The sequence below is a fragment of the Fukomys damarensis genome, unplaced genomic scaffold (assembly GCF_012274545.1).
Source record: "Fukomys damarensis isolate Sample0158 unplaced genomic scaffold, DMR_v1.0_HiC HiC_scaffold_15, whole genome shotgun sequence".
Classification (NCBI taxonomy): Eukaryota; Metazoa; Chordata; class Mammalia; order Rodentia; family Bathyergidae; genus Fukomys; species Fukomys damarensis.
Genome location: NW_022900927.1, coordinates 31,498,737 through 31,514,845, shown reverse-complemented (window position 1 = coordinate 31,514,845; position 16,109 = coordinate 31,498,737). Strand labels below are relative to the sequence as shown.

Genomic DNA, 16,109 nt, shown 5'->3' with positions numbered 1-16,109 from the left:
TTCTGCTCATGTGTACACATTTTTTAACCAGTGCTTATAAAAAGATATATATGTAAATGCCTACACTCAGTAAGTATATGTTTATGTATATATATTAGTAATTGTGTATATATATATATATATATATGTCTTTATGACTTTCTCAAATGCAAGTGATGTGTAATTGACCAAAAAATTTAAACTATTTATATTTAAAGTTGACTAATTTGTCTGTCAATATTATATTTTATTTCTTATGAAAACCTCTGTTTCAAAATATACTGTTTCAGTTATAAGCTTAGGCATACCCTTCTAAAGCTTTGACTTTGTAATTTTAAAATGCCTTAAGGCAAATTATACAGCAGATGAGTCTCAGTCAGAGAAGGTTTCAGTTATCATAAGTGAACCTCCTCTAAGGTATTATTGCTAATAGAATTCAATATAGTTTTACATGATTACTTTCATGACTGAAATGTCCCAAAGCAGATCCAGAATTCAATAGTGAAACTGGCAAACAACGATGGATGGAAAGGCTTCTTTTATTCTAGATGTTTGTAAATATCAGTAACTTGTTAATTGGAAAACTGGAAGAATTCTATTGAGTATAACGCAACAAAATCAGTTCAAAATTAAACATTCACATTTTGTGACATTGAACTGTATTTTTCTTGTTTATTCTAATTAAACATAAAAGCTGAATATTTGCTCAGGTAAGATTTATGGAAAAAAGTAGTGAAGTTGATGAGGTAAACAGAACCCAAGGAGAGTTAGACAAGCAAATAATTTATGAGGAAATTGTATATCTAAATAATTTGTCTCTGAAGCAAATGAGGATAATTTGATGATCTTCAGACTATTAAATTGAGGTACCCAGATTTTAATTTTTATTTTGCCACTGACAAATTTAGTTATAGTAGATTATTTAATGAATTTATCCAACTATAACTCAACAAATGGTATCCTATAGCTTAAAAAAAGATAATGTCAAATGTCTGCTTCTTTACCCGGCAAATGTTCTACTTTGTGTGTGTGTGGTGGTAGGGATTGAACCTCTCACATAATAGGCAGGCACTCTATCACTGAGCAAGTTTGTGTAGCATGAAAATGAGTCTACAATGTTAAGATAAAAGTTTTTTTCCTTTCCACTAATGACTATTTGTCATGCATACCCTCTGTAAGGAGGGACTTTGGCACATGGAAAAAAGTGATCTTTGGTGTCAGACCAACCTGAAAAATGAGAATTCTGTCTGATTCTTATGAGCTTTTTAGCCTTAGACAGATCTGTAACTTTCCTTATATTTAGTTTTCTCTTCAGTAATAAATGAGATAGTAATGCTTATGACTATAAAATTAAGCCCTTGCTCAAAAGAGTTCATATTGCAAAGGTGGTATGTTAAAGTGCTACCACAGAAATATCTGTGGCTCTCTCATCCCTAATGGATTTCATTCAGCTCCCTCTTCTACAGGGTTGAATAAAACCATTATTTCTTCAGCATGGTGAAGTTCTGGTGATTAATTTGTACTATTTTATTCAATTCTGATAGGAATCCAAGAGGCTAGTACTGTATTCATTCTGTAAGTGAGGAAACTGAAGCTCATCCGAGCAAGAGTAAGTCATCCAGGGTCACACAACCGGATTGTAGTTGTGTTGGTAGGTAGAGAAGTTTGAATCATTGCATTACAGTAAAATTCAAGCAAATTAAAATGGCTTTAGTGTTTTCTATACAAAAAAATATTTCGGTCCCAATACTTTTGTGAGGTTTTGTCTGTATATTCCATGCCTCTTGCTAAAACCAGAGAACATTCAAAGTATGGCTTTAAATAACAAAAATCACAGACTCTGGATTCTGACAACCATGATAAATCCTGCTTTAATCATGCATTAAAAACACATGTCATTTGTTTCATAAGCAGTCATCTTCTATTGTTTGACCTAGCAATGAATTAATAAAGCAAAATATATGACAACTCCAGGCATGCTTATGAAATATGTTATTCCCAAGGCATCCAAATGTGATTGCTTCCCTCCTTCCCCAGGCTGGACAAGACGTTGGTTTTACAATAGTGTGTAGTGACAGTGGCCCTCATTTAGAAACTAAGCTTCAGTTTGGGGACTTTTCAAAACAAAACACAAAAAATGTTTTTAAACATATTAAGTTTGGAGTTAGGTCCTGAAATCATGCAAGGCCAGGAGAGAGAATAACCTTTGAAAGAATGACTAGTGAATGGTAATCACCTTGATTTCAAAAGGTCCCTGTATGTGCTAATGTTGGTTGAATTTCCCTTTCCCCATAACATGGGCAGCTTTGGCTTAGTTCCTTGATGAGACCAGGTCAGTGATATTATTTTCCTGTCAAGAGTGTCATTTCTTCTTGTTGTATAAAGAGAGTAAAACAAAAATATCTCCCTGTGAAATTCTTTTCCATACGTATCTGCCCAGTGACTCAGCTACATGCACTACTTTTGAGTCTGATGCTGAATTGCAGCTCCCGGCTCTGGAACCTGGCTATTTGCAGAGATGGCCTCTGAGAGCCGGAGGAAGAGGAGAGATGGACTCCATCTCCTTGCCAATCACACAAGCCACTGATTTTTTTCACTATGTTGTTAGATGTCCAAGATTTATTTCCCCTCTCTGGCTACAAAAACACTGATGAAAGGTTTGAAATACTGCATGTAGCAGGATATGAGCTTTTCTAGAATACTAAAGAAGAAAAGATAGTGTCCCAGTATTTATTAATTTTAGGATGATAAACCATTTGTGGGAATCAGTTCAGAAATGCTCTATGAGTAGAGAATTGCTGGCTCAGGTAGGGAGTTAGAGAGATAAATTCAGTCAGATTTCATCTGATATGTTTGGAGCTTCTTGGCTAAAATGTACTCTTTCAAGGGATTTGTTTATGGGCCTGCTGGAAAGAATATTAAATCTTATATCATAAATTAACCAGAAATTCATGAAAAAGAAACAAGATCTAAAAATTGTGCGAGATGAATTTTTTTTCCTTAACTGAAATGTAAGGAGAACTTCAAATGCTGATCCACGCCCTTACCTGGATGTTTACCAGAATATACCCAGTAGTGACCACTATATGAAGGTGTGCCTCACTTCACACATAAAAATAATTCCAAAAGAGCATGTGAATCAAATTTTGGAAAGCACTGTATCGTGGTGGCTAAGGGGTATACTTGCAAGTTTTGTACGTTAAAGCCTCATTTCTGTCTAACCCTAAGCCTAGTATTTCATCTCTCAGCTTCTTTATCTTCATATTTCAAGCAGTGTGACTATGCCTCTGACATCATGTTGTTGTCTTGCTAATGGATGAACCACAGGGCAGGGCATTTAGTGTGCCTACACTATTCTGGACTTCAGTATAAGAGCAGCTATATTTGAGATTCTAACTTGAAATTTGAAATTTCACATTTCAAATTCTAGGCAATCTTCTGTTTCAAACAAATAATGAGAAATTCTTCCTTAAGATCAGAACCCTTTCTGTAAAAAGAATTTATGTATCTTATAAGTTTAAGTTTTATTAAGTTATTGCAAGTAGAAATAATAAGTATAAAGGATCTAGACTTGTGCTGACATGTTCTGAGTGCTCAGTAAGTATTAACTATAATTATTTACAGTGGTATAGGTTTTATTGAAATTAAAGTCTTCTGGTTGATTACAATATATTTTAATTAAATTCAGTACAATAGAAATAAAGGAAATTTCTTTAAGAGATTACCTTGGTTACTTGTTGAGGAACCCAGTAAGTGGTGTAAGATGAATGAAGCATATAAAAATGTATTATTTCAGTCATACCTTCATTTCTTCACATCACTTGCATGCAACCAAGTGACTTGAGTTGAGACTTACTTTCCCTTCCATCAACTTTCCATTTACTGGGAACATTTGACTTACTCCATTTGCTCCATTACCATAAGTCTCATCTCTTATTTCACTATTTTGAAAATTAATGAAAATAGATGCCCACGGAAAGTTTGAAGTTGTTGTTATCATTATTGTTGATGATGTCGTTTTGGCATATTGGAAATAACCTGAAGCATTATTTCAAGGTCCAAATGAACTTACGACATGATGTGGGACTTGGTAGTCACAGATAGTTGCAGATAGTCCTTGATCTTCAGGTGGACCAGGGATCTTAGGAAAATGACTCAAGGCCTCAAACTCCAAAATGCTGCTCAAGATTATGAAGGTGTATGATACATTTTTCTTTTTTTACTATTCCAGGGTGTTAGATATAGCGCCAGATTTTCAGCCTATATATTATAAATTGAGCCTAAACAAAGGTAGTATTCCTTTGTAAAATTTCATCTAGAAATTTGCTAGCAGTGGTGAGTATCTGAGCATTTATTTGTGTGAAGCAATTTGCCTGCAGATGACATTTGTTTTAGTTTGCACTGGTTAACAGAAAAATAAAAGGAAAATCATACTGAGCTATTGAACTAGGTTTTAAAATTTCATTGACTTATAAAATTTCATCATGTCACCAATTTTCAGAGAACTATTAAGGCTATTTTCTCAATCAACAAATGTAGACATAAATGATGCGCTTCCACAGGTATCTATGAATCATTCTTGTTTTCAGTAACCTTGGTATTCATTCACACAATGACACCAGATTTAGACATAAAATAAAGTCATCTTGATTGTACTTTTTCTTTTGTTTTTGCATCAATGTTGTTGTCATTCTATGATCTATCATACTGAGGATTTCTAAATGCAGAAATCTTTTCAGTAGTGACAAGGAAAAGCAATAGTGCAGTGATGATATTGAAGAAGTGTGGTTAACAAAAAGCTCCATCATTTTATCTACAATTTACATTAGAAATAATGAAAAAAGTTCCAGAAAAGGGGCAAAAATGTGACTTAAGTAAGTAAAATCACATTTAAAGTTATCATTGTTATTGGATATTTTAAAAAATACTGTCACTTTTCCATGGAGACATTTTTAACATTTTGTTTCATGAATGGTTTCATGAAAATTTCTATAGTATTTAAAATTTTTTCTCCCAAACTTACTGCAGAACAAATTGTGATCAATATGTATTAAACTGACTTTTTAACTTCATTTGCATTGATCAGAAAAATGGACAAAACCTTAATTTCTCTAAATGTATTATTTGTATCTATTAACACTACCTCTCATTGTTCTTATTACATCATATTACTTGATCTTCAACATCTTATTCACGTTCTTATTACTGCTTTCATTCTTGTTACATAAAATTAAACACTGGTTCTATAATTCTCCAGGAATATCCAGGTATGTTCAAGCCTGTTTATGCCCACATAAATGTGTACTTTTTTCCTAAAGTACTTTTTGCACGGTGGTTTTAAATAACCCAAATTTGTTACCCTGAGGCAACTGATATTTTTTCATTATCATCTTACTGCTAAGCACTTCTTGACCCTATGAGTATTTACCTGTGCGAGAAACTGATAATGTCAACTGGCATAATCTGAAACAAAAGTTTAAAGCATGTAGCTTTCCCTATGAGAATGTGGAAGTGTGGTGCATTTAAGATCTTTAAGGGATTGAAGTAGTATTGATATGGTAATGAAACTGGGCCTCATGGGACAGGGTGGGATGCTGCAGAAATGTTAATTCTTTGATGATGAGGCAAGTTTGTGACTGCCATGACTTTGGTTCATCTGTCCTTGATGGAAACAACATTAAGAAGAACCAGAGGACTTATCATTTGTGGATCAGACACATTAGCAATTGGAATGCCAAAGGCAGAAAATGTGCAATTTCATGCTCATTAATTTCAGAGAGGGTTTATAAATTAACATGGCTAGAGATAATACTCTTCCAAAAGGCCTGCAGACATCACCGAGCATCACATTATCACAGACCACTTCCAAAAGGTTGACCAGATGTTCAGGGCCACAGCAGTCCTCTTTGTCCTTTTACGCAGATCAGATGTTGTGTTCCATGCTGAGGAACTTCCTGGTTCCGGAACCAGGAACTGACTTCCGAAGAGAAGGAGTTTATGGAAATAGTGCCATGAAGATTCTTCTTCCATGACCCTGTTGTAAGGCAGTCCATAATTTCATTTTCCTGGTCCTTCTCTAGCTAGTAAAGCTAGTAAAGCTAGTAATAACTAAATACTACTCCTTTCCACCCTAAGTTATAAATTGACTAATAAATACATTATTACTATAAACCACCCATTGCCATAGGTAATCTGACCTTTGATGTATCTATCCCATAATTCAGCCAAGTTAGAACTGTGGAAATGTTTAAGGTGAATCAAAAGAAGGAAGAATCATTTAAAACCATAAAATTGCAAAATTTCACTTTCATTTGAGAAAATTATTATATAAGCAAATTGATAAATGCAGACTTTGAAAGCTAGACCTCAAGATTCTTCCAGAATTCACTGATTCTCCTGACATTCTGCCAACTCTTTCGTAGGTTTCCACAGAAACAACCAGACAAGTGCTCAGGATGGGTACATCTTCCTACCCGTACATTTGCTTGCTGTTGGTCATATCAAGTGGAGCAAGGCTTTGCATATATTAATGTGCATGTGAATCATCTGAAGTCCATTCTGATTCCATAGTTCTAGTGGAGCCTGAGGGTCTGTGTTTCTGACAAGCTCCAGGTAATATGCACCCGGCCTATCCCTGGACCACATTTGAGAAGCTGAGTTACATAAGGGAGTTGTAGTTAAACGTCTTTTAAGACAAACCTACAACATGAGCTGAATAGGTGGTGTTCTCTTTAGCTGTAACATTTGATCCTGAAATGGTTATATGATTATGATTTGTATAATTTAGAGGACATCTTATCATTGAGAAGAAATCACTGTACTTTTTTTCTTTTTACTTAAGTTGTGTTGTGTTTGTGTGATTTTTTTTTTAATATCCAAAAGCAAAAGACCTGGTCCCTAGTTCCTGGTTCCTGATTCCTTTAAGCACATCAGGCACATCTGTGTCTGAATTATAAAACTATAGGAAAACCTGCAGAGTCAGAATAGACACTAATGTCATGCAGATGTAGAACAAATCGCAGGAAGAGGGAAAGGATCCAGGGATTGTTTCTTTTTTTTCTTTTTTTTTTTTTTTATTGAGTTTATTGGTACATTTAGGGATACAGTACAGTTACATTCATTGTTGGGATCATGTACCTTTACATGGCAAGTCTTGATTCTCATTTTTTTCCCAGGGATTGTTTCTTAATAGGAGCGACATCATATTGGAACAACACACTGCCTCTGTTTCCTCTCATCAAGCTTAAATCATTACTTTCCCTTCTGGTTTAAACTTAGCTAAGCGGACAACTCTCAGGTTAGGGAAAAAGATGAAGTTAGCTCATTTTTAGTGAAAAGTTGTGAGCAATTATCCATGTGATTGCTAAACTCTACATAGGGTCTGGAGCCTTCTGACAATAAGAAAGTCCAGAGTGCAACTTTTACTAGACTGGCGAATATCAGGGTTATTTTAAACAGGAATGAAAAATGATTTAAGATGAAGTACTAGGCTGGATCTTTCAGTTGGGATTTCTTTAAATTATGTGGGACATTATAAGTGTAATTTTACATCATTTTCATGAGAAAGAGAAAATATAAATTACTTTGTCAAAAGCCTTTGACAGCTATTCTTTAGAAAATCTTACATAAATTTTAGAGTGTGCCATCATACCACCAAGGCAGCAAACTTTATGGAAGGTTACGGTCTGACAGAAAATCAGTCACAGTATGCTCATGCTGGATTAGGATAAAATGTTCACAATTGCACCAATGCAAAATTTCCATGTTCTCTGAGCTTAAAATGATGTGCTTCTTGATTTTTCTTCTGGTATTTTTATTCTTTTTTTTCCCAGGGATTGTTTCTTAATAGGAGCGACATCATCATGGAACAACACACTGCCTCTGTTTCCTCTCATCAAGCTTAAATCATTACTTTCCCTTCTGGTTTAAACTTAGCTAAGCGGACAACTCTCAGGTTAGGGAAAAAGATGAAGTTAGCTCATTTTTAGTGAAAAGTTGTGAGCAATTATCCATGTGATTGCTAAACTCTACATAGGGTCTGGAGCCTTCTGACAATAAGAAAGTCCAGAGTGCAACTTTTACTAGACTGGCGAATATCAGGGTTATTTTAAACAGGAATGAAAAATGATTTAAGATGAAGTACTAGGCTGGATCTTTCAGTTGGGATTTCTTTAAATTATGTGGGACATTATAAGTGTAATTTTACATCATTTTCATGAGAAAGAGAAAATATAAATTACTTTGTCAAAAGCCTTTGACAGCTATTCTTTAGAAAATCTTACATAAATTTTAGAGTGTGCCATCATACCACCAAGGCAGCAAACTTTATGGAAGGTTACGGTCTGACAGAAAATCAGTCACAGTATGCTCATGCTGGATTAGGATAAAATGTTCACAATTGCACCAATGCAAAATTTCCATGTTCTCTGAGCTTAAAATGATGTGCTTCTTGATTTTTCTTCTGGTTAAGGTCAGCTTGTTGGCTCTTCCTGTCTCTTCCTGTGCCCCACCTTCACCAGTCCCCTGAACCCAATTTCACTTTTCCCCTCAGGAGAATCTAGCGTCATGTTCTATTCTCAGACTTGTAAGGTAATAAGAATTCTGCAATCACCATTCCACTTAAAGTTTTAGATTGTTCATCCATTTTGAACTTGTTTGTGCCTAGTAGGCCCTACAGTTTGTAGAACCTAATTGAATTCAAGAGATAGATTATTTCTTTCAAAATAGATTTCATTTTGTTTCTTTATAGAAAGCAGAGTTGTTTTCTGAGTTCCTAATGACAATAATGTATATGAGCATTGTGGCATGAGGTGCTTGTCTCCCTACTGCTAGGAAATAGTCATAATGTTTTACTGCACAAAATGTCTTCTTTTTCTAATCAAGAAGTTAAGGGATCTGCTGGCTTAGCAGGTGCCTCAATTGTGCATAATTAGTTGCTAGGAATTGTTTAGCATAGGCTGATTAGTCTCAGCCAAAGGAAATTAAATTTTTTTCAACAAAACACTGAACACAGCCAGAAAGTTCTGAAACCATAGTCATATCCGGTTTCTCTGCAAAGCCCAGACCCTGGAAATGGGCGAGGCAGGAAGGAGATGAAGAGATGAGAATCAGTCTGATTATATGTGGATATGATGGATGTCAGGCAACCATTGGAAGATACAAGAACACAAGAGGACCTGAGTTGCTTCCACCAGACGTGATTTTCATCACCACCTCCAGCATGAGCTTCATCTGTGATATGGAGTAAAGCCTCCTATGTGTCTGCTATTTTCTTTCCAGGCTTAGAAAGACCAGCTTCACTTGGAATACATAACCAAAACAAATAACCTGTGTTTGCCTGTCATGTGTTTTGGCACATGAGGAAACTGGACAAATTGGGGTAAATGAGAGGGACAGAGGGTTCACCCTGTTATTCTTCTGTTTTAATTGTTTGCTTGACTAAGCCCTTTCTGAGCGTCAGGAACAGTGTTGACTCTCCTTGTTATTAGAGGTGTATTCTTTGTCCTCACAGGGTGTTTTTGTGAAAGGATCCCTATTCTTCCAATTATTAAAAGGGTCCCTATTACTACCAATATTCTCATTTCTTTGACAGTGGGAGGCCATCATGTGTGATAATGATCATCTAGCTAGCTGCTATGATATCATTAGAAGAAGCTAGCAGTTCACATACCCAGAGATGATTACTTGTAGCATTTATTTTAGTTTAATGCCTGCTCTGCCCCTGTAGCAACTTTCAGTAAAGATCCCTTGTTAAAATGATTTACCATAAAAATCAAGGCTTGAGAGTCTGGTGTGAAAATCAGAATTATTTTGTTCAAAGGAATTATTTTAAAAGTTGTTTGACAAATCCTATATGAATAAAAGTGAAATAAAATATATTTTAATATCAGTTTTATAGCATCAAAGATTTTTAATACAGATAGTTTTGGGTAATGCCACAGTTGTAAAGGAATTGATCATTAACCAAGAAAATGAGAATCGGAGAAGATAGTGTATAGCTCATACTTTAGGTTACTTATAATAAATACTTAAATAATTTTAGAAGTTGGACATAATTTATTACACCATCAGCAAATATTTAATGAGTGATTTTGTGTTATATATTCTTCTAGACATACTGTATACTTACTGATTCCTTTCCCTCTTTGAGCTGTTTTTATTCAAATATATATATGACTATCTTTTACATTTTTATTTTTAAAATGTGAAATTGGAAGTAGAAATTGATGCTGTGGTATGCTTTCTAAGGGACAGGAAAAAATATGAGAAAAGGAAAAAATGGAAACAAAGTCTTTGTAAATGGGGGAGGGTGGAAGGGTTGAAGGGAGGGCCGGGGTATGGGGAAAAAAATGAGAACCAAGATCTGTGATGTAAAGGTACAAGATCCCGATGATGAATGTATACTTAAAAAGTACCAATAAACTCAATAAGAAAAAAAAATTTTTTTTAATACCCTGCATAGTCTTGTCCTTTAGTGTCCTGTTATGGACACCACACTGACACAATGTCTTCTCTCCATTTCTATTTGCAGACAAAGTTTGAATCAAGAGTTAACTTTGGGGCTGGGGATTTAGCTCAGTGGTTCTGCCGCCAGCCTTGGGATCTGAATTCAAACCCTGTTACAAAAAAAAAAACAAAAACAAAAAAAAACAGTTGACTTTTAGTCAATCACATCAAGAGAGCTGAAGTCCATTCTGTGATGAATAACTTCTGCTAAAAGGCCCATGATACCTCTTCTATTTTCAAATAAAAACTCCTGGGGGAATGTTCCTGAAAACAAAGGGTTAAATTGCACTGTGCTTCTCTGTTGCTATGCTTTCCTTAATACTAGCAATAAATGCTGCCAAGCTTCTGCCACACTTCCAGTAGGAATCATGGCTTTCACCCTGATGGACTTTGGCAAGCTATTCTTAGATAATAATTGAACTTAGTTCAGTCTAGTCTTTTGACGAATAAAATTTTTGGCTCCTAGATAATTATTTACTTTGGCCTGAACTTGGAAAGGATGCTCTTCATGCTGGGAGTGGGGACGAGGAAGTAGATACTGGCCAGGTGGCCATCTATAATTCAGTTCCAACCTTTTAAGCATGTGCATAACTAGACCATCTCAGCTCTACATCAAGGAAATAGCTTTCAAATATAAATGAGAAAACTATTTTATCAGGTCAACTACTCTTGTAATGCAAACTGGGTAAATTTATAAAGAAATGTCTCCTTAAAATAGAGCATTAGGTGCAGATAACCCCGGAGTGTGCTGAGCATGTCTTACCGTCCTTCAAGGAAAACCAACTGCAGATTCAATCTAAGACTTTAATTGGCTGTCTTGACAAAGAATGACAAAGGATCTTGCTGAGATTAAATTGAAGAACACCTTCAGGATATCAAAAAGGTGGACCCTGGTCCCTATTATCTTGATAACTACTGTGTATAAATACAGTTTCAAAGTTTTGAATAAAGAAATGAAATATATTTTTAAGCAGTCTCATTATGAATTTCAGATTGGTATAGTTGGTTAGTTTTCATAGGTACTATATAAAGCATATTGCCTGCTTATTAATTAACACTGTAAGAAAAGCATTCAAATACTCAGGTGGGAATAGTAGGGCAAATTGAGAGTTTAGTACTGTAATGTTTAATTTTGTAGGTTTTTATTATATTCAAAATTGGTTTTGCAAAAAGAATCAAGAACCTAAAATGCTGCTTCAAAATCAACGATGATGTTGATTGTTTTGGTGTCTGAAAATTGCTAGTTTTCTTTATGGTTGGAAGAATATAAAGAATTGTGTGACAAATGGAATATAAACATGGAACAGCGTGACTGCCAGATTCTAAGTTAATTGCAGTTTACAGCAGTGTTAATCTTTCCTTTTTGTCATTGCTTATAAAGACCTTGTTAGTTTTATGAAGAAATCGTGAATCATTTCAACCAGAAGTACATCCTAAAGAAGAAATGGGCCTCAATTTTAAAACACAAACTACTTAGTTGGGAGAATTAATGTTCTCAGATAATAAAGCCTTGTTGCCGAATTAAATCCTTGTTACATTTAATAGTTTGCCAAGCACAATATGGTCCCTTTTCATTCTTTAATGATTTCTTGTTAAAACAACAAAAATAAACAAACATTCTAATGTGGCCACAAGTGACATTTGAATCATCTAGCTTGATTGAATATGCTGTCATTATTTTACGTTATAATTACTCAAGTCATATACACACTATTCTTGAATATCTTAAGGTTGTTACTCAGAAATCTCTTTTACTTCATATACATGCCTCCATCCAAATAAGGAAGGATTTTTCTTTCCTATTTTAGCCCTACCGTTTGCCATCCTTGATGACTATTTCTGTACTCCAAGTCAGTTTAAATCCTAAAAAATCACTTTACTTGTAATTTGAATTTCCTCTAATATCTTGTCACCTAGTGTTTTAATCATTCAGTTTCTTGCCTAACACAATACACTGAGCTTTAGACTTTCTGTCCTTTCAGCTGCTCTTTTTATTGTTTGCAGGTTATTTTCATCTCTTTCTCGGAAAGGGCTAAGTAGCTCATTGCAATGTCTTCTTTCGCCAAACCATCAGTCCTTCCCTCATCTCAACCCGGCTTCTCTGGTCTGACCTCTGGATGACTCTGTCCTTCTGCTTTGCCCCGGATGTCAGTTCATACTCCCGAAAGAACCCTACTAACTCTGTTTGTCTTTAATCTCCTACAATACTAATATTCTGTCTTCTATTTACCTGAAATATTGTATTTCTTCTCATTTTCTTTTTTCTTCTACGTAATTATTCTTAGTGCCCATTGAGCTATTTTTTTTACTTCTTTTTCTTCCATTTACACATATTCACTGAGAACTTATCACTGAATGTAGTTGAAAGCAAATAATTTGCATAACAGATTTGCATATTTCTTACATTTTATAAATGACTTCATGGGCATTACAGTTTTTTATCCTGAGAACCTTAACAGGTAAATGAGAATTGTATTCCTCTTTTATAGGGGAAGAAACTTATGTTCAAACCTTCCAAAAGACTTGTCCCACAGCTCAGCCAAGTTTAGGACCCAGGTTAACAACTCTTTCTACTACATCATATCACCTCTCTCTGGCAGAAGGATTACAATCCACTAAAGATCTTCACTACACTAGAAACTTGATGGAAATTAACCAAACCCTTCATTGTACCTTTGCAGATGAGAGTCCCTACACTAAATCCGCCAGCCAGACAAAGCCGACTGATGGAGCATTGGCTGTGAGGAGACAGAGCATCCCAGGTTAGACCAGACTGTTGGATTTTTCAGCTGTTTTGCTTACTTTTGAATCCTGTTATATGGTGACCCTAAATAATTCCAACCTAGTACTAAAAGTCATTTTTGTAGAGCGTAAACTGCAGTCTACACAACTTGTTCAAACAATAAGCAAAGCTAGACTTTGGAAAAGCTTGCCAACTTGTGAGGATTCGTCCTGTATTCCATCATAGCAAGATCCTTCATGAAATAACTTGAATGTATATCAACTCTCACTCATTTATTTACTTTCACCTCTGTTTTCAGCAGAATGACTTTCACAGCAGCATCCATTTCTTTCCTGAGATACTCTGCAGAACAAAGGGGTTCAGAATCGCAGTAGCAGATTGTGTATGTGGACTGAAACATTACTCCTTTCTTCTCATCTCTTTGAACCTAAATTTGTTTCCATGGCACAACTGTAGTAAAATTCTAGGGCTTTTTTTTCTTTAGGAAAGTGTGATTTAGAATCTTGTAAAACAATGAGTGATATTTATGTTTTTCAAAAAAAAATTTTGGAGAAATATTGTAAAATGTCTGTATCCTAAATGTTCAATATTTTGAAGCTTTGATTTTGAGAATGACACAAAATCATTGTCTCAAATTAAAAAAAGAAATTCAAAATATTATTCAAACTTGTTCTCAACTACATAATTCATAGAAAAACTCCTTTGTGGAAGCAATTATACTTAAGATTGGGGTTTACAGCATTAATACATTTAGTTTTTTGTTTGTGTTTTTTGTTTGTTTGTTTTAGTTTTTTGGTACCAGGGATTGAACTCCGGTCCTTGTGCTTTTGAGGCAGGCCACCGAACCACTGAGCTAAATCCCCAGCCCCAGCATTAATACATTTAAAGAATTATCTGTAGAAAAGAAAACTAATGTGCTTATATATCGTATATAAGTAGTTTGAATGCAGCTACATCTCAGTTATAGGATTTTAAAGTACAATAGCTTTATTAATTCAGGAGAAACAAAGCAGTGTTTCCTACTTAAAATGAATGAGTTGGCAACTTGCAACTCTGTTGGTGAAAAAGGAAATTTTCATTTGAATAAAGAGCAAGAAGACTCCAGTTTCTGAACAGCCTTGTTTGTGATTATTATTTACATTTATAAAAATCACATGTGGTTGTTTTTACTCTTGTTTGGAAGGCTTGAGTTTATTATGAAAGTACATACATGACTTACAAAGAGATATGAATGTGTTACATACCCTTGTTTTTATGCTTTGAAGATTCTGAAGTAATTCAAATTCTGTAATTACATGGAGATTTCAACATTTCACTCAACGTGGAGATTTCTTCTATTGCATTCTATAAAACATGATTCTCTTTGCTGACCACATTTAGATAAACTATTGTAGCCATCTGTAGCCTGTGTTGCCTGCTTTCTCTTTGTCAGCATTTAGGAAGTATTCAACATTAGAAGGTCAAGAATGTCAGTTTATCAGTTCCTCTTGCTTTCTTTCCTTTCACATTATCTAGCACTCAGAATTCATCTGTAGGAAAGAGGCAAGAGATGTGTCACAGTTTTATCACTTTTGTGATATTAAACAAACTCACTACTATCAATGTTTTTCTTCCAAGGGTTGCATACTAAATTATGACATATGCTTGAGGTCTGGACTTTCTTAAGGTCATTAAGCAACTTTTCAATTTATATGTTAGGTAAACAAATCAGTCAGTCATAATCCTACTGTGCTCATAATACAGTAGTAATTATTTAATGTACATTTTTTTCCTTCTGTTTTTCCATGTGTCAAATTTAAAAGTCACTAGAATTAAGAGTATTTTTGTAGGTTTCTTGGGTTGCCTTCACATAGTTTGACCATGGAAAAATTGCCTTTTGTTCATCTCTTATAAGGTAGAAGCCAGATGGATCAGAAGTCTTCAAAATCAAGACCACCAAAGAACTAAGAAACTACAGTGATTAATAGGTGATCAGTGCTATTATCTTAAGGTGGAAATTAACAAATTTCTCAGAAACTGCCTCCTAACTGACTAATGATTCTTGGAGTCCTGATTCTTACTTTATTGTCTTTCTTGAAAGTACCTATAAACCACTGTCCTGGCAAAAATGGGAATATCCTCCGATCCTTGGTCAAGGAGTCACTTAAATCAAAGAGAAATCTAATCCAACATCCACTCTCTATTGTTTTCATCTTAACCAATCTTTACCGTGTCCATCTCTGCTCCTACAAAGTCCATGAGAGATAAAAATTCACAGAAAAAAGCCCAGGCAAATTCATGCTCTTTATGATTTTTTTGGAGGTTTGACTGAATGATTCTAAAGTATTCTGATTGTCTGAGTTGGACTGCTTTGAGCCAGAAGAACCAGATGTGAGTTTCCAGCTTTTGCCTCTTTCTCCTTTCACTTCCCAGTCTTACTTCATCAAGGTGTTATTACCACCCTGAGAAGAAGGAAAGATGCATTTAGAGAACCAAGAAAAAGATGTCCTAAAGGAGATCTTGGCTCATCCATCAGCCCCTGATCTTCTTTGTTATGGATGTACCAAATGCAGCCCCAAGGCTATTTACCTGCCCCAGCTCTTGGGAAGCAAGCCAACAGGAAAAGCCTGGAAGCTTTGATGGCTTTCTCACCCATCTCTCCCAAAGCTCCACTCCCAGTGATCTAATGATGGTTACTAAATTCGATTAGCACTGCTTTTGATGGACCATGAGCTTGTAGTAGAGGAAGTGTATGTGTTGCAGGAGGCATGTTAATCTTGTTTCCCAAGTTTTATGACAATTTAAAGCTGGGGCTTTAGCTCAGTGGTGCCACCACCTGCCTTGTAAGCACAAGGACCCAAATTCGATCCCTGGTACCAAAAAAAAAAAAAAAAAAAAAAAA

At 35.1% G+C, this 16,109-nt stretch overlaps 1 protein-coding gene across 8 annotated transcripts in view; it reads left to right on the top strand.

Moving 5' to 3' along the window:
• Nucleotides 1-16,109, top strand: part of Grip1 (glutamate receptor interacting protein 1) — a 390,535-nt gene that overhangs the window by 208,698 nt on the left and 165,728 nt on the right. For all 8 annotated transcript variants that reach the window (XM_033763767.1, XM_033763765.1, XM_033763766.1 and 5 more), the window contains exon 2: nucleotides 13,167-13,247. In XM_033763767.1, coding sequence (XP_033619658.1) covers nucleotides 13,167-13,247 — 81 coding nt within the window. The remainder of the gene's footprint in view (nucleotides 1-13,166; nucleotides 13,248-16,109) is intronic.